Below are 16,074 nucleotides of genomic sequence, written 5' to 3' on the forward strand. Positions count from 1 at the left end.
ATCAATAAAATGAGAAATATCAGTAATTTCAAACAATTTATTAAACAAATAATTTTATTTACATTATCTATATTCTGTTAAATGGATACAAAAAGATTATACCTGCATGTATGATATATTCCCAGTGTATTTTAAATATCTAGCCACAGCTATTATATCAAACAAATTAATAAGAAAATTATTTATCATTAATTATAAACAACAATAACAAAAAAAATCTTCATCATTTTAGTTCAAAATTATTACGCAAATGTGTTTGTGCGATAAAAGAAATGAAAGCACATTTTATGTAAAAAGTTGATGTAGCTCACGCAATAATTTTATTTAGTATGTAGTTATTTGAATTACATTATAAAACTACCTTTTCCTTTCCCAATGACCCTTCCTTCCTCCAATCCCTTTTAGTACACATATTACAATATAATGTACAAATATTTATGGCTACCTAATAATATAATTCCTCTATAAATCTTGTATTATACAATAAAAATACAGATTAAAGTCGAAACTCTTCCGCTTGGTTACCCGTAATCGGTTACAATAACGATAGCTTGATTTTTTAACAAAATAACCGTTTACGATAACGCTTATTATGGTACTGTTATCCTAAACCCGCTACCATAAACAAGAAATCAAGAAGGAACAAAAGATTTGTCCTAAGATACATATGTCAGAATAGATTTAGTTAACTATAAAATATTAAAACAAGGTACAAGTGGCGTTTACCTATGATGCTAGTTTCCACCTAGATACGATAATTCCATGTCCAATTTATGTGTTATTTACGCAAAATACGATGGTGGCGATGTGAGATCCGAGAGTAGGTCTAGTTCCTCCTCAGTGAGCTGGTCGCGATGCTTCTGCCAGTCGTCCTGGTGCGTCCTCCTGAAGTCAGCGAGTGATGTACGTATTGTGGCCGGAATGGGGTCTGGTGCGCCGGTGTGTCGCGCCAGCTCCGCCAGCACGAGGCCGAGGCGCGGGCCCAGGCTGTAGGGGCGCGAGGCGAGGTACGCGCACAGCCCCAGCACTCCGCGGTGCTTCTCCACCAGCTCCGGCGACCTGCAGCTGCGCGTCAGCAGCTGCAGCGTGCGCTCCTCGTCGGGCAGCGCCTTGCAGTGCATCAGACCCGTCAGCAGTTTGGCAGCCGTTTGCCTCACCTGAAAGTTTTATATTTTTATAATAATGATAAAAAAGAAGAAAGAAGAAATTTTATGGAAGGAAGCTTAGGTATTTCTAATGTCGTGGCAATGCTAGAGTAACACCTCCATAAACAAATAACACCAACCTCGAGTCTCCTGTCCTTCATGAGCGTCAAAGCGAACTGCTCCGCTTCCTTGGCGTAGTCCTCATTCGCGCAGAGCACGGGCAGAGCGTAGAAGAGCAGCGGCTGGGCAAGTTCGACACACGCGAGCCGGGCCCACCAGGAGCGCGCGCCGGCCAGCGAGCGCAGCGTGCGCAGCGCGTCGCAGCAGGCGGCGGGGGCGTGCGGGGCGCAGGCGAGGCCGGCCAGCAGCCCGCCCGCAGCGCGGCCCAGCTCCTCGTGAGGCTGCAGAGGACCGCGCGTCGCCGCCGCGCAAGCTATACCCACTATGCAGTACTGTGCGTCCACGTGGTTGCTCGAACCTCGCACCACCAGCCCCATGCAGCCGCGGAGTACTGCAATACATTATTAAGTTTATTTATTTATTTATTTACATGGCAGACTTACAGCTAGAAAACAACAGTATCATAAACAAGATAGTTAACATACAGCTAATTACAAGTCCACACTTATAGCATTGGCTTAGTTAATTTGTCAGTCAGCACAGGAAATATAAAAGTAAGTAATTAAATTTACTGCTCAAGTTATTTGAAAAAATCTCGGCTAAGGCAACTCCTCGCTGAGGACACACTAGTTGCAAATGGGTCTATATCATGCTTCTTGCACAGTATGTTGAAACTGGAGCTCGCACGCACCACACACGTATTCTGCCTGTAGTTGGTTGACGCATACGGTACGCTTATGATGGGATTGCATCGACGGGATTTGCTAGAGGAACACTAAAGTTGATTTTGGATAGTAATTCCGGACAGTCAATATAATTTTTTAATATAATATATTTATTATAAGAATCATCAACAGTACTAGTAGTACTCAGTCAATACTTGGTCACTTATGCCTAGTACCTGTAGTGAGCAGGTTGACTGCGTTAGCGTGGTCCGCCGGCGAGGCAGCAGTGGCGGCGGCAGCGGGGGCCGCGGTGTCGCCCGCCAGCCGCAACGAGGCATTCAGCTGCTCCTCCAGTTGCAGCTCCAGCACCTCCCCGCCCTCTCCCTCGCCTTCCGCCTCCCCTTCCGCTTCGTCTACCACCTCCGCCTCGCTCTCGCCCTCGCCGCTAGCGCTCGAACTCGCCTAACACAACAGAATGAACTGTATCTCATATACGACTTAACATATCATTACCGCATATAATTAATTTCTTAATGTACCTGTGCAGTGACGTCATGCGGTGTGTGTGTTGTGTGCTGTGTGTGCTGTGTGTGCTGTGTGTGCTGTGCTGCGGGCAGCAGTGCATGCGCACGCGCAGCTCGCATTGCGGCGCGCGCCGTCAACGCCTCCATGCTGGCGCTCTGCACACTGCACGGCATCGTGATCGTCGCCACGCTCTTTACCACTGTGCATATAACAAAAAAAACACATTCTAGTAAGCTAAATACAAAAAATCGTCAACATAGTTAATGCAACTTGCATATTTTCTGTTTTTGATGTGAAACATCTATAGGATCACTTGTAAACCGAATCGTTGGCGTGGCGACGCTTGCCGTGGCGACGGGTTGCCACGCTATACTAAGGTATACATATATATATATTTTATGTGTAGTAGAGTGTACGGTGTGGCGACGGGTCGCCACGCTATACTGAGGTATACATTATTATTATTATTATCATCATTATTTTATCATTATTGTCATTATCATTATTATTTATTTAATTATAATATTTAATATTTTATGCATATTACTTGTACACACACGATGTTTCACACCTGGCAGGCGTCCCATGACGGCTCACAAGTTTTTTTTTTTGTCCGGGACTACGGGCAGACAGACCAAGGCGAAAGACCAAGAAACGCCTCGCCTATTACGTCTATCGGGGCATATTTTCTGACTGCCACTAGTTAAACCAGTGTTTATACATACCGATGTCGCCATGTTCGTCGTAAAGTGGAGCGAGACGCGGCCGCACAGCACTTAGGAAGTCCGCAAGTCGTGGTGCTGGCCCACTCTGCCCACCAGGGAACACCAGCTCCGTGTCGAATATGGTCATTAAAGCACTGCAATTGTAACGTAATTGTTCACATGTCTGTGTGTGTGGAGACAATAAAAAATGTAGTTGCATGGAAAATAATAAACATCACATATCTGATCCACAATAGTATGGGACTTTTATATACATACCGAATGTTCTAGAACACTTAATTTCTATCAACTTACACCATTATCTTTGAATGTATGTATAAGAATGTGGATGTTACTAACCTTCCAACAGTTTCTCGCACGTTTTGGTATGGATGTTGTATGAAGTTGGTGGTCTCCAATCTCTTGAGGAGCTCCGCTGCGAGTGGTGCAGCGCGCCATGTCAATGTGCCTATTGCACCCTTTATTACAACAGGAAATTATAATTAATTATTATTAAATACTTAAAGTACATTTACTTTTTGGAGATTGAAATGTTTACTCCATACATTAACGGATCTCAATTAAATTTGGCACAGATGTAGAAAATTGTCCAAACGAAAAGAACGCATAGGCTATAAATTTTTATGCCTCACGGACGAAGTCGCGGGTAAAAGCTAGTGGTATTATTTCTTGGACCAGGGATTCCCTAAAAGGTCGATATTGGCCCCCTGGGGTCGATATTGAACTTAAAGCATTGCTAATTCTCACTCTGTCTTCTTCTATTGACCTAAGTCAGAATGAAAACAATAATAATTGATCTTAAAAGTAGGTAAATTGGCCATGGGGGGTCTGTGGTAACGGTTCATTTTGGAAAAGGGGGTCACTTGTCCAAAATAATTTGGGGATCCCTGTCTTAGATGAAGGATTTTAAATAAACTAACCTGTAGTGCTATAAGTCGTGCACAGAGTACAAATGATGCCTGCTGGTCGTCAACATTGCCGTCAGTACTCTGTGGTGCGCAGAAGTTGAGCAGCGCAGTGAGCACGTGCCCGCTGCGCCGAGGGTCCAGCTTGTCTACTCCTGTCGCCAGACACGTGCCCCAATCCTCAATTGTCTCCGCTGTCACCGCGGTCAGACCTGGAGTCGAAATTTTAGATACACTGCACCTGGGGTGAAACAGGGTTATGTGGGGTTTTGGTTCCGGGATATCTGGTAGAATAAATATGTGATTTAGCTGTGTCCATAAAAGCTTTAAAGTAGATGGTTTATCCATAGCTTCATAGCTAAGGCCATTTAGTATCGCTTAGATGAAAGCAGACTGACAAAGCTGCAGTTGAAAAAAAAATTCAACTTTTAACATTTCAACTAGATTGATGATGTTATAAAACGTTGTCTAACAAGTTTACACACGAAATAATCTTAGTGATGTAACTGACCGGCTTTGATAATATCTAGCGCGGTGTTGTGCATTAGACGAGCGCGCTGCATCGGCCAGTAACGCGGAGCTGACATAGCGGCCGCTGCTACTTCAGCCGCCAGTCGCTGCGGCGCCTCCTGGGGGTCGCTAGCACACCGTAGTGCGTGATCCAATAACTTCACCGCTATCCTCTCACCGAAATGAGAAAATAATAACTGAAAAATTTATATAAAGTGAAAAAAGCGCCTAGTAAATTTCATTAGCAATTCCTTATATTGAGTTTTTTTGGATTTGCTTTTCTTCTTTAATAGGAGTTATTTTGAAGTATTCTAGGCAATATCAGAAATTACATGAAATACTGTTGAGTAATAACTCTATATAACGATGATATCTGCATAAAAAATAATTAACTATTTCATGTTGTTATTGTGTTGGTAATTACTTAAATTAATTTAGAATTATGTTTATGAGTATCTTACTTTGAATAGAATAAAACGGACGCCGTTAAATTTGTCTTTTCCCTTCTTCTCTTCCACAGTAAGGAAAGCGACGAGACGATCCACATTTGCATCGTCAAAGAAGAATTCAAATATATGTCGCTCCCCTTCCTCCATGTCTTCTACTTTCTGTTCTGTGAAGTAGAACTGTTGATGTGATGGTGCTGCCACCTGGAATTAATGTAAACATTTTATGATTCCAACTAAAAAAGTGCCATCATGAAATTTAAAAGCAATTTCTAACTGAAAAGATTCGGTTTTAGCTGGATTTGTATGACAAAATTAATAATAATATATATTTTTTAGTATCCACCTCGAGCTTTTCGGGCCAACAGTAAAATCCGTAGTGAGATTTCTTGAGCCAGGGTCTATCCCACTCTTCGTCGGTCTGCGGCACGTAATCCTTGTCCCACATCACCCACTCTAGGTCTTTTCTGTAACCTGCAATAAATACACTATTATACTTCTTTAACTTTACAAAATATTCTAAAAGTCTATAAATTTGTGTTATAATAATAAATATTTATATATATAGTGAGCGCATGTTTAAAATTGACTTCCGATCAAAAACCCTAAACCCTATCCCTAAATGTTTTTAAAATTACAATTTATCGCTAAAAATTATAAATTCCAAAATATTTTTGGTAAAACACTTTTCTCATATAACTGAAAAAAAAAATGCGTTATTTTACAATATAACCTTACTTTATCTCACAATTCTCATAAAATAAGAAAAAAAGTCTTTATGTGCGTCTGTTTACTTAATGAAGGTTTTCACCAAAACGAAGGATATTATTTTACAGTCGAGAACGTTTATTTCCTACCCAGCACGGTAAGACATTTTTTTACGCTCTAGTGCTAAATTAATAATGTAAGATTTAACTGTACCTGGTACATGTACTTGTGGTTTAGGTACGCCGGCGACCTGGTACGGATCGACAGTCATCTTGACGACTTTCCTTTTACGCTGTCTGAGACAGAATGCGACGAGGCGCTGCGCAGATCGGCGTACCGTAATATCGTCGTGTACCAATGCGTGTACCATAAAGTGTACCGCACGCGGCGGGTACGGAGTTTGTAGAGATGAGCATGATGTTAATATTTGCATTATCAGCTCCAAACGACGCCATGGTCTATGGAAATTAAAAAAATTAACCATTGACTTTAATTTTTTTTTAAATTGGCTGATTATTTTGTAATTTCTTCTATAATTGTATTGTAAATTGATTAATACAAATGGCACAACTAAATTGATTAGTTTTGTAATTTAATATTAAGTTTTAAACACATTTAATAATTTGTTTATTTTTCGAATTAATGTCACTTCATTATGTTTCATCGGACATCATAAAATTGTAATTTTTTTTAGAGCATATAAAATGAACACACTTACACATTAGGCGATGAGGCTATATCAATCAATTCGTCCATAAAATCTCTATATATCTTTTCAGTGTCATCAGATAGCTGATTCTCTCTGGTCTCAGCGGCTTGCAGCATCTTTACAAACTCTGGCTCATTCATTTGACTCTCATTTAGGAAATATTTGGCCGCTTCGTAAGCTGCTTGAGATATCTTCAAGCGAGTGTTTACAGTTGGAAAACTTCGATGTAACGTTTCACCAAATGCTTGCTCTAACCTGAAAGATAAATTACAATTATTGCATTCGTCTGCATTTGATATGATGTTCTTAATTATTTACGTATTACGTAATTTCGTACGCCATTTGTTATATGCTTTTCTTTTCCTAAGATCAAAAAAATTGCAATGCCACGTTCATAGTGTTCTAGCTTTGCCTGCGACTCTGTCCACGCGAATTTTAGAAAAAACTTTTTACGTCACATCCCACGAAAACAGGATAAAAATTATCGTATGTTTTATGTCTCCAAGTTTTAGGCTAATTTTCAGCCAAATCGGTTCAGACGTTCTTGAGTTATAAATAGTGTAACTAACACGACTTTCTTTTATATATATAGATTATAGACTATCTGTCGCCCGTTACTCCGTCCGCGCGGAATTAAAAAACGTAATAAATAGCCTATGTATTCTTCCAGATTATGAGATCCGTTGAGCCGTTCCAGAGATACATTCAAACAAACATCCATCTAAACATTCACATTAATTATATTAGTAAGATTACTTGCTAAACTTATAAATACTGAAACTTACTTCATGATACTAGGTTTCTCGCTGAGCTGTGCTCTCAGTACCGCCAGGGAGAGATCCCGTACGACCTGCCAGTCCTGCTTGGCGATGAGTGGTCCAGTGCGAGGGCCCAGCATGATGAAGAGGGCTCCCTTGTGCCGGGCATGCCACTCGTCCCCCTCCCCGCCCGCAGCCAGCAGCTGCACCAGCCGCGGCAGCAGTGCGCGGTACGAGTACGGGTAGTGGCTCAGCATCCAGTATAGACGGATTTGAGATAATACGCGCACCTAGTGTTTTTAAAAACGAAAAATATGACATTTTTTTATTGTATTTGTTTTCTATTTATTTTCTGTGATATAATATTAGTATAGATAAGAAATCAATCGATTAGAAAATAAAATATTTGCTTTTATTAGCACAAAAAGTTACACTAAATTTTGTAATTAATGCAAATGAATTTTATTACTTCGGCACAATACAAGAAGACTTAAATGTAAATATATTTAAAAGTGATTGGACCAAAAAAAAATTACCGATGTGTAAGTATTGATGGAGAGATCATATAAAGCGTGCAGAGCTTTCAAGGCGGAGGGTGTGATGCCGGCCTCACAGATGAGCTCGAAGCGCGCCTCGTCCTGTATGCGCACTGTGTCTGCCAGCAGCGAGCGGATACGAGCCCGCGCACCCACAGGACCCGTCAGCCCGCGACCGTCCAGTGCACGATCCATTGCACCGTAGGACCTCAGCCTCGCCTCCAGACCCAGCGTGTACCGGCCCGGCTTTACCACCACCACGCGCTCCCATAACTAAATACAAGTAATGCTGAACTAAACAAATTGAACTAACGATCTTGCAATCGTAGTTATAAAAAAATGTCATTAATTATTGTGTATAATACGATATTTTTTTTTAGTACTTTTGTGTGTGTGCCTTGTTGTTTATCTATTTTCAGTATTTTTGTGTTTCTTCTCTTTTCTACGTTATTAACTAAATTATTTATTGAGATGTATATTATACTATCTGTCGCTCGCGGTTTCGTTCGCGTGGAACTATCAAAAGTTACAAGTAGCCTAGGTGTTCCTCCAGATTATGCTCTACATCTGTGCCAAATTTCATCAAGATCTGTCGAGTCTTTCCTGAGATACTATTCGCATTTATAAAATAAGTATGATGAGGGAACTAAATTAACCTGTGTGAGCGTTTCTAGACCCCTGGTCTCGTCAGTGTCTGCGGCGAGCATCTTGGCCTGCACGTCCAGCAACAGCGCGACGATAGCGGCTCGCGCGTTCTGTCCCTCCACCGTCACCGAGTATTGCACGCCATTTGTAAACGGTAGACTTGTAGGCGGCACTTGCGACTCCGTACTGAAAAGCATGGAATGAGCAAAAAATTAAAAAAAGGAATACATTTTTCTTACGACGAATAAAAAATTCAACACACCCCAGATGACAACCCACTCTAGACGTTAGCGCTATTTAGAGCTTTCAGTTTTTCTCTCGTTTAGTAATATGGTATGGAACATTGTATCACTTACAGAATAATCGGCTCCTCGTCATTGGGTGGCAGGAATGAGGTCGCAGAGAGCGCAGCATAAATAATATAGAAGCTCCTGAGCTTGCGGTCGCGGCACATGGGGCGCTCGTCGGCGAGCCACTGGCGCAGGCGACGCACCTCGTGCATCAAGTACCGGTCCATCAGCGCCTGCGCGCACTCCGCCTCCGCCGCGCTCGGCACATGCCACTGCAGCTGCGCCTCGTGCAGCAGACACCCTCGACCCCACTCCCGAATCGGCAGCCACTTCTCTGGCGCCTCGTTGTAGTCCTTCGGCGAACTCCTCGTTTCCTTCAAATCGAAATGCGACAACGAGTAGAAAATACCTCCCAGAACCTCACAGGCCCGAGTCAAAGCGTATTTCGCGTGAATCTTTAGTATCCTGTCCAAGACCGGAACGAGGTCGGGCATGTACTTGAGCAGCACGGTGCCGTCGCACTGCACGAGGTTCATCAGCAGCACGAGCCGGTAGACGAGGTCGCGCGGCGGGTTCTCGTCGTGCAGCGCCTCGTCCGTCGCCAGGATCTCGTTGAGTTCCGCGCACAGCTGGGGCAGGAAGGCGGCCAACGTCGACTCGGCGTCTATGCGTGCGAACACCCGCAGCAGCACGCCCACCATGCTGCCCGACACGTTGGTCTCGAAAGTCGAGTCCGTCGCGAACGATTTGAACTTCCTCAGCGCCTCCTTAAATATCTTCGGGGAGCACTGCATCAGCACGCCGGTCGCGGCGGACGATATGGCCGTCTCCGTGACGGCGTCGGTTTTGCTCCTCATGCCTTCCGAGTCCTTCGTGTCGAGGCGGACGTGTTCCATCGCACTCGACTCGATGATGATGAACAGACGGTCGAGGAAGACGAGCACGAAGTCCTCGAGCTGGGCGGTCGACTCGCACACGAGCAGCTCCTCCTCGGTGAGGTCCGACCAGTACTCGTGGGCGGAGCTGCAGTCTATGTAAGGTATCATGCTGCTGAAGATCAAAATGAAGTGCAAGGTGACCAACGTCTTCTTGATATCATTGGGATCCAGTCCGGGCAGGACCGCCAGGAGGAAGGGGACGGCGTGCGTGGGTCCCTCAGGGTAGTCGACGTCGCCGCCGCGCAGCATGGGGCGGGCGACGGCGGCCACGGCGGACATGGCGGCGGTGACCCTGTGCGGCTCCGTCAGCGAGGTGAGAGAGGTCCTCAGCCTGTCCAGCAGCGGCGGGATGACGATGGCGGGCCGCATGCTGGCCAGGTTCTGCAGCGCGATGGAGACGTCGAGGGAGCCGCTGCGGCTGTACACGGCCTGCAGCGTCGGCTCCAGCATTATCTTTACAAATTCGGTGATATCCTCCTCTCTTAGCTTTAACTCTGGTGGAGTTTTGTTCTCCCAGCCCTCGAGGTACTTCTTCATGCGTTCCTTGCGCACTCTGTCAAATAAAAAACTTTTTTTAATAATAACTTAATACAATGAGAGAAAGATAACTTAAATTATGTGCTAGTTATATCAAATACCTCAGATTAAAGAAATAAATAGATGTACCTGTTTAGGAATTCACGAGCCAACTTCCTGAGCAGATCTCTGAGCTTGAAGGACCAGCGGCCTGCGTTGGCGCTGTGCAGATAGCTCTCGATGCCTCCCAGGAAGCTCTTGAGATGTTTCAGCACCACACCGTCCGGTCTTATGTTCCACACTATCCATGTAGCTGCTTGTTTAATGTCTACAAATTTGACATATAACATGACAATTATAAGATGTAATTATATCAAATTAATTTACACTCAGAAACAGAGTTTGAATGGAAGATATTGTTCACCTAAGTTATAATTTCTGCTGCACTGCATATCTTTGTAGCTGACGGGTAAATTGAGCGAGTGAAGTATGAACATGAACATTTTGGGTACATGAGGCGTCCAATCAACAGCGCCGGGGTTCCTTTTCGACAAATCCGCAAACAATGCTATCAATTCCTGCAAATATTTACCATAAATAAAATGTTGTTTTTTTTACAAATGTATTAGAAAATTATTAAAAGGTGACATGATCAAGAATGACGCAAGATAGAACAATACGGAGGACTGAAACCTGCTGATGATTATAATTAATATTACTACACTAGCGATCGCCTGCGACTTTATCAGTGCTGAAAAAAATGTAGTATTCGGACAATTCGCGAAATATGATTTTTTTCCATATTACATACAGTCAACCCTTTTTTTTTACGTCAGGAAATGGCATACAGTCAACCCAATTTAATTAATTGTGTAAATAGATTTGCTAGTACATTACAGTACACAGTAGACATTACAGCGAGTGGATTACATCTACTTCTGAAACACCTGCACTCATATTGCTCATAATATATAAATACAGTCAAACCAGGATAAGACCAAGGGTCTACGATAATTTTATCACTTATACAGGTTTCTCCCTAAGCCAAGGTTGTTGTTTATGGAAGTCGTCTGTGAGGTCCGAACTCTAACTCTCACTTATAGAGGTTTCTTGCTTATCCAAGTTTGGCTTTATATAAAAAATAAAAACTTACACTAATGCCAAATTGTGGATTATAGCAGGTTTCCCACAGTTCAATAAGTTTATCAAACCATAATTTATGTCCGTAATCAGCTTTACTCGGGGGCAGGCCCACTGGTAGGAATAAAGATAACTGTGATACTGGGTGAGAATCCGACGACCATGGTGATAATTGAGGTAAAAATTCTTCCAGAATCTCTTTTGTGGCGTTCAAATCGAAGTATCTGGAATCATTTTTTTCATATCATAATAAAAAACTTTAGAGCTGAGTTGCCAGATATACAGAACATATTTTATAAACCAAAATTTACAATAATTGATCATTTTTAATTATAACATATCAAGTTATTTATTACTGGAACAATACTTACGGTTTGGCGCAATTAATCATCGACAAATACGTTCCTTCTAGAGACCTAAAAAAAAAAAATTAAATTAAAAAAACTCATATAGAAACATGAATAAATCCCCATGCAGTTGCTCAATCCCAACCACCAGTGTGGCCTAACACCTGTGATTTGAATGATTCACGAAACCAGACACCACAACCAGGTAAATGCGACAAATAGCGGTACCCTAAAAGTTCTGCCTCATTAAGATGAAATGGTGACGTCGCTGGCAATTTATACAAAAAGATAATCTATAAATTTGAATTTAGTTAACGCACTATAATAACATTGCAATTTGTAGGTGAGACGACTGGATTCTCTGGTAGACTGGCGAAGTTGCCACCAAAATGTACGCATCCATAGAAACTTGCTATTAAGTAGCCAAACTTACATGGATTCACCGCTAGAATGTACATCCCTTTTCTGATAACACTAGTCATATGAATTTTGTATGTTTTGTAATCATTTCCACCGGCGTTGCCGGCAAGAATCAAGTTTAGTGGAAAAGGTGTTTTACTAACGAGTAGACATAACAGCATTGTGTTAACGTCACCATGTATACTTAATAAGGCAGAACTTTACCAAAATTGCCAAAAAGAATTACGTTGGAAATTCAGATTGGTGTTGTGTCGCAAGTCCAAACAGATCAAGGGCGTCATCTAGCCCATAACCGGACAGGAATTTGCGAATCACGTCGAGCATATCGACACCTTGTTTCATAGAATTTTGCCTGAACAAACATAATTTATTTAATAAAATAAATATATAATTATATATCTCATATCCTTACAACATACAGAATAATAAAAATATATAATATTAGTTATTAAATACATATAAATATAGAACTGTGGTTTACCTTAACGATGAAAATAATTATAAATTGCTCATTGTTAAAATTAACTACATAAATTAATATACAAAATTTTAATTTCAAACAAATATTTTTGTATCATCAAATAGCTATATATATTGAGTGATAATTTTATTAATATTCGTAATTAATTAATTAAAGCGAATCTTACCCCAAATAATGATACATTCCTATAGCTGTTTCACTTTTGTCAAATATTTTCCTTCCCATCTCATACAGAGGGCGCCATGGAAGTGTTAACTCTTCTGGTGAAATTAAATACCTCTTTCTGTAATAGAAAATTGAGACTACAATTAAGAACTAAAGCCACCATTACCTGCCCAACTATTACTGGTGTATGTAGCCCTTCATTTGTATGGCAGCACATACAAATAGTATGTCTAGTGCAAAGATTGCACTTAGAAAGTTAATTTAATTTTTTTTATTAAATTGAAGTCACCAGGGTGAGTTGGTGGCACCTTAAGAAAGTACAATAAAAAAAAATATAGCCGATGTCATCCAGGGATACTGTAGCTCGGTTCAAGGCCTTTTCAATGTAAACAATCAAATCTTTTTTCTTAATATTATTAGTATAGATAAAGTAGTGCTTAACCACAATCCCTTCTGATGTTTTAAAATTCGTGAATAATGTTTAACTTACTTTGTGAGCATCAGAAACAAAGTGGCAAACTTGTGAACTTTGCAAGGTTCAAGGTCGGGAATGAGGACAAGTTCAAATGCTAATTTTATCAGAGCAATGTGATCCTCTTTTGATAATTTCAATCCATACAGCCTTATATACCTGAAACAAAGATCATATACTTATTTAAATGATTATTATACTTATACCACACTAGCTGTCTCCCGCGACTCCGTCCGCGCGGAATTAAAAAAAACTTTATAAGTAGGCTATGTGTTCTTCCACACTTTGGTCTGCAACTGTGCCAAATTTCTCAAGAACTGTTGAGCCATTCCAGAGATACCGTCAAACATCCATCCATCCATACTTTCTCATTTTTAATATTAGTAAGATTAAAACACTTTATTCTAAATAACAGTTGTCCGTGACTTTGAATGAGCGAAATTTAAAAAAGATCTAGTAATAAACATAGCAAGCCTATGTCAACAGAGGACCTAGTAGAAGTATAGATTCCCAACAGTTAAAAAAAAATTTCAAATTGGTTAAGTTGTTTTAGAGTCTATTTAATACAAACAAACAATCAAATCTTTCCTCTTTATAATATTTGTATAGATGAAGTTAATAGACATTACTCATATTCATTAAGTTATTCAAAATGTTTAGTTCCAAATTTTTTTCCTAGCCATTTTTGCAAGAGCAAAAAATTATGGGATGTTAAGAACATTTTAAGCTAGAGTACATTTTTACACGAAGAAATGGCTAAATAGTAAATAGCAACCTTTCAGTATTTTAGGAAATCAGACAAAATCTAGACTTGGGGAAAATAAACTGATAGTAGTCTATCTCTATTCACCTCAATTGAATTAAAATATGATACCTTATTTTTAGATCTATTTTAAACACAACTTTTTTGTGCTCCAAGGAATTTGTAAAAGTGCTCAATCTTACATTTTGGCGATCAGCCAGTCTTCGGTTTTATAAATAATTGTTATGGGTTTATTCCCTTTATTTTATTGTCCTAACACTGATATGGTCATAATGTTTTCTTTGTTTATGCAAGTGATCAATATTGGATACATAAATATATTGCTTATGTCATTAAAATATTGTGTAACATTAGATGATTCATTAGAACATTTTATATACATTTATAGTTATATAAAACAAATTTTTATTATTAGTTTCAGCCTGTTCTCTGCTGTAAATTTTTAGGTCTTCTTTTTATTTTTAAGAAAGGGTAAAAAGGAAAAACAATAATTGTCGCATCACATCTCACTGCGTGCTGCGCTCGTGACGCGACGCGAGCGTGAAGTCCTCAAAATAAACACTCGCCCTAAAGATGAACCTCAGACGGGTCTGAAACTAGTCAGTGCCATCACCGGACAATCACATGTTAGTTAAGCCTTTCTTAATTAATTTATATTAAATGTTTTTTGCTTTTTTGTTGTGATCTTAGAATAATATAGTGATTTATTTTATTTCATTTTAGTGATACATATATATTATTTGATAAGATATAGCATATAGTTATGAAATGTAGATAATTTTTAGTATGACACATAGATGGCAGGTAACAAATTGTATGTCATGGACAAAGAGTGACGGAGGCCAGGTTTTCATTACAGGAAGTTCTGGGCTATGGCCAGTTATTTCTGAACTGAATGCATTGCCAAAGGTTAGCATGAAACTGTAGCATAGACACAAATTAATTTTATATTCAAACAATATGTACTGAGTTTATGTCAATAGTGAAATTGAATTCTTCTTTCTTTCTTTAACAATAGAGACTATTTTTTTTTACAGGAATAAATTTGAAAGACACAAAATTTGGTGGTTTAACATATTTTACCAATGTTTATTTAAATTAATATGTACAAAAAATGTATTTAATTTGTTATGTTAAATGCAAGTTGCTTGCCTGTTGCATACAAATAAATTGAAACAATAACTGTCTTGTATAGTTTAAACAATAATTACTTACAATTATTAAAGGTAAAATATTTACACAATTTATTGCATTCAATTATTACTCTGGTACATTACACAGTACAAGAAAGTGGTATTATCTAATTGTCTTAATACAATTCAACTTAAAAACATGACCAAAATTTTAATTTCATTGTCAGTTACAGGAAAACGTAAAGTACAGGTTTTACTTTTCATTACTATGGTTATTTTACTTGTTGGAATGGTAATGTAACAAGCCCAGGGAGTAAACAAATGTTAAAAAATTGTGTGAGATAAGATTCAACTTTTATTGTTGTTCTAGTTATATTATTTGCATAATCTTCGTTTATTAAAACTTTACTTTTACTAGAATAAAAGTAGTATCTTACTTGGTGGAAGATATTGTATAAAAATTTTAGGCATCTCAACTTCAAATACCACAGTCATGTTCATAACTATTCAATTAATTGCAAAATACTCACTTCATGAGCCTCGAAGACCAAACTCCGCATGAAGGTTTCATTTCTCGCAACATCACTGCCTTGGCTAGATTTATCTTCACTTGTTCAAGGAATTTTGTGGACTCTTCATCCAATTGAGAGGCATATGGTAATAGTTGATTAATCAGGAGTTCCTTCTGAGGCTTGTACCCCAGAGCTTTAATACGCTCTGGAGACAGCATCTGTTCTTCGAACTCATCGTCTTGAATCATCTTGGAATATTTTCAATAAAATATGGAGTTTTAGCAAATAAAGACCTGTGATAACCGCAACATTACAGTAACCATTGAAGCAATAAACACACTGAATTATTTATTCACTGTCAACGTATTATAAATGATGGAATCAATAACGAAACATTGAATTTTTACAAGTCATGTAGATTTCTTTACGAAAAGATTTATACGATTTTAATGAAATGCAGAAGCATACGTTCCTTTTTACGATATTTTATAAATTGACGT

At 39.5% G+C, this 16,074-nt stretch overlaps 1 protein-coding gene across 3 annotated transcripts; it reads right to left on the bottom strand.

The window, feature by feature from the left end:
* Window positions 1-302: 302 nt before the first annotated feature.
* LOC106721637 (proteasome activator complex subunit 4) lies at window positions 303-16,040 on the bottom strand. 3 transcript variants are annotated; one of them, XM_014516631.2, is made up of 24 exons: window positions 15,593-16,040; window positions 13,185-13,325; window positions 12,696-12,812; window positions 12,275-12,400; window positions 11,653-11,697; window positions 11,295-11,505; window positions 10,566-10,719; window positions 10,292-10,469; window positions 8,754-10,178; window positions 8,409-8,583; window positions 7,753-8,025; window positions 7,244-7,506; window positions 6,468-6,713; window positions 5,963-6,207; window positions 5,388-5,515; window positions 5,057-5,245; window positions 4,597-4,792; window positions 4,101-4,297; window positions 3,520-3,638; window positions 3,181-3,314; window positions 2,470-2,654; window positions 2,167-2,392; window positions 1,286-1,656; window positions 303-1,157 (listed from the first exon to the last, which is right to left on the bottom strand). In XM_014516631.2, the coding sequence occupies exons 1-24, from the start codon at window positions 15,820-15,822 to the stop codon at window positions 783-785; spliced, it is 5,949 nt and encodes a 1,982-aa protein (XP_014372117.2). In that variant the 5' UTR covers window positions 15,823-16,040; the 3' UTR covers window positions 303-782. The 3 variants fall into 3 exon arrangements, with proteins under 3 accessions (XP_014372117.2, XP_014372119.2, XP_014372118.2); XM_014516633.2 differs by lacking the exon at window positions 15,593-16,040 and adding an exon at window positions 14,112-14,170; XM_014516632.2 differs by lacking the exon at window positions 12,275-12,400.
* Between the last annotated feature and the right edge of the window lie 34 nt (window positions 16,041-16,074).

Source organism: Papilio machaon, chromosome 17 (assembly GCF_912999745.1).
Source record: "Papilio machaon chromosome 17, ilPapMach1.1, whole genome shotgun sequence".
NCBI lineage: Eukaryota > Metazoa > Arthropoda > Insecta > Lepidoptera > Papilionidae > Papilio > Papilio machaon.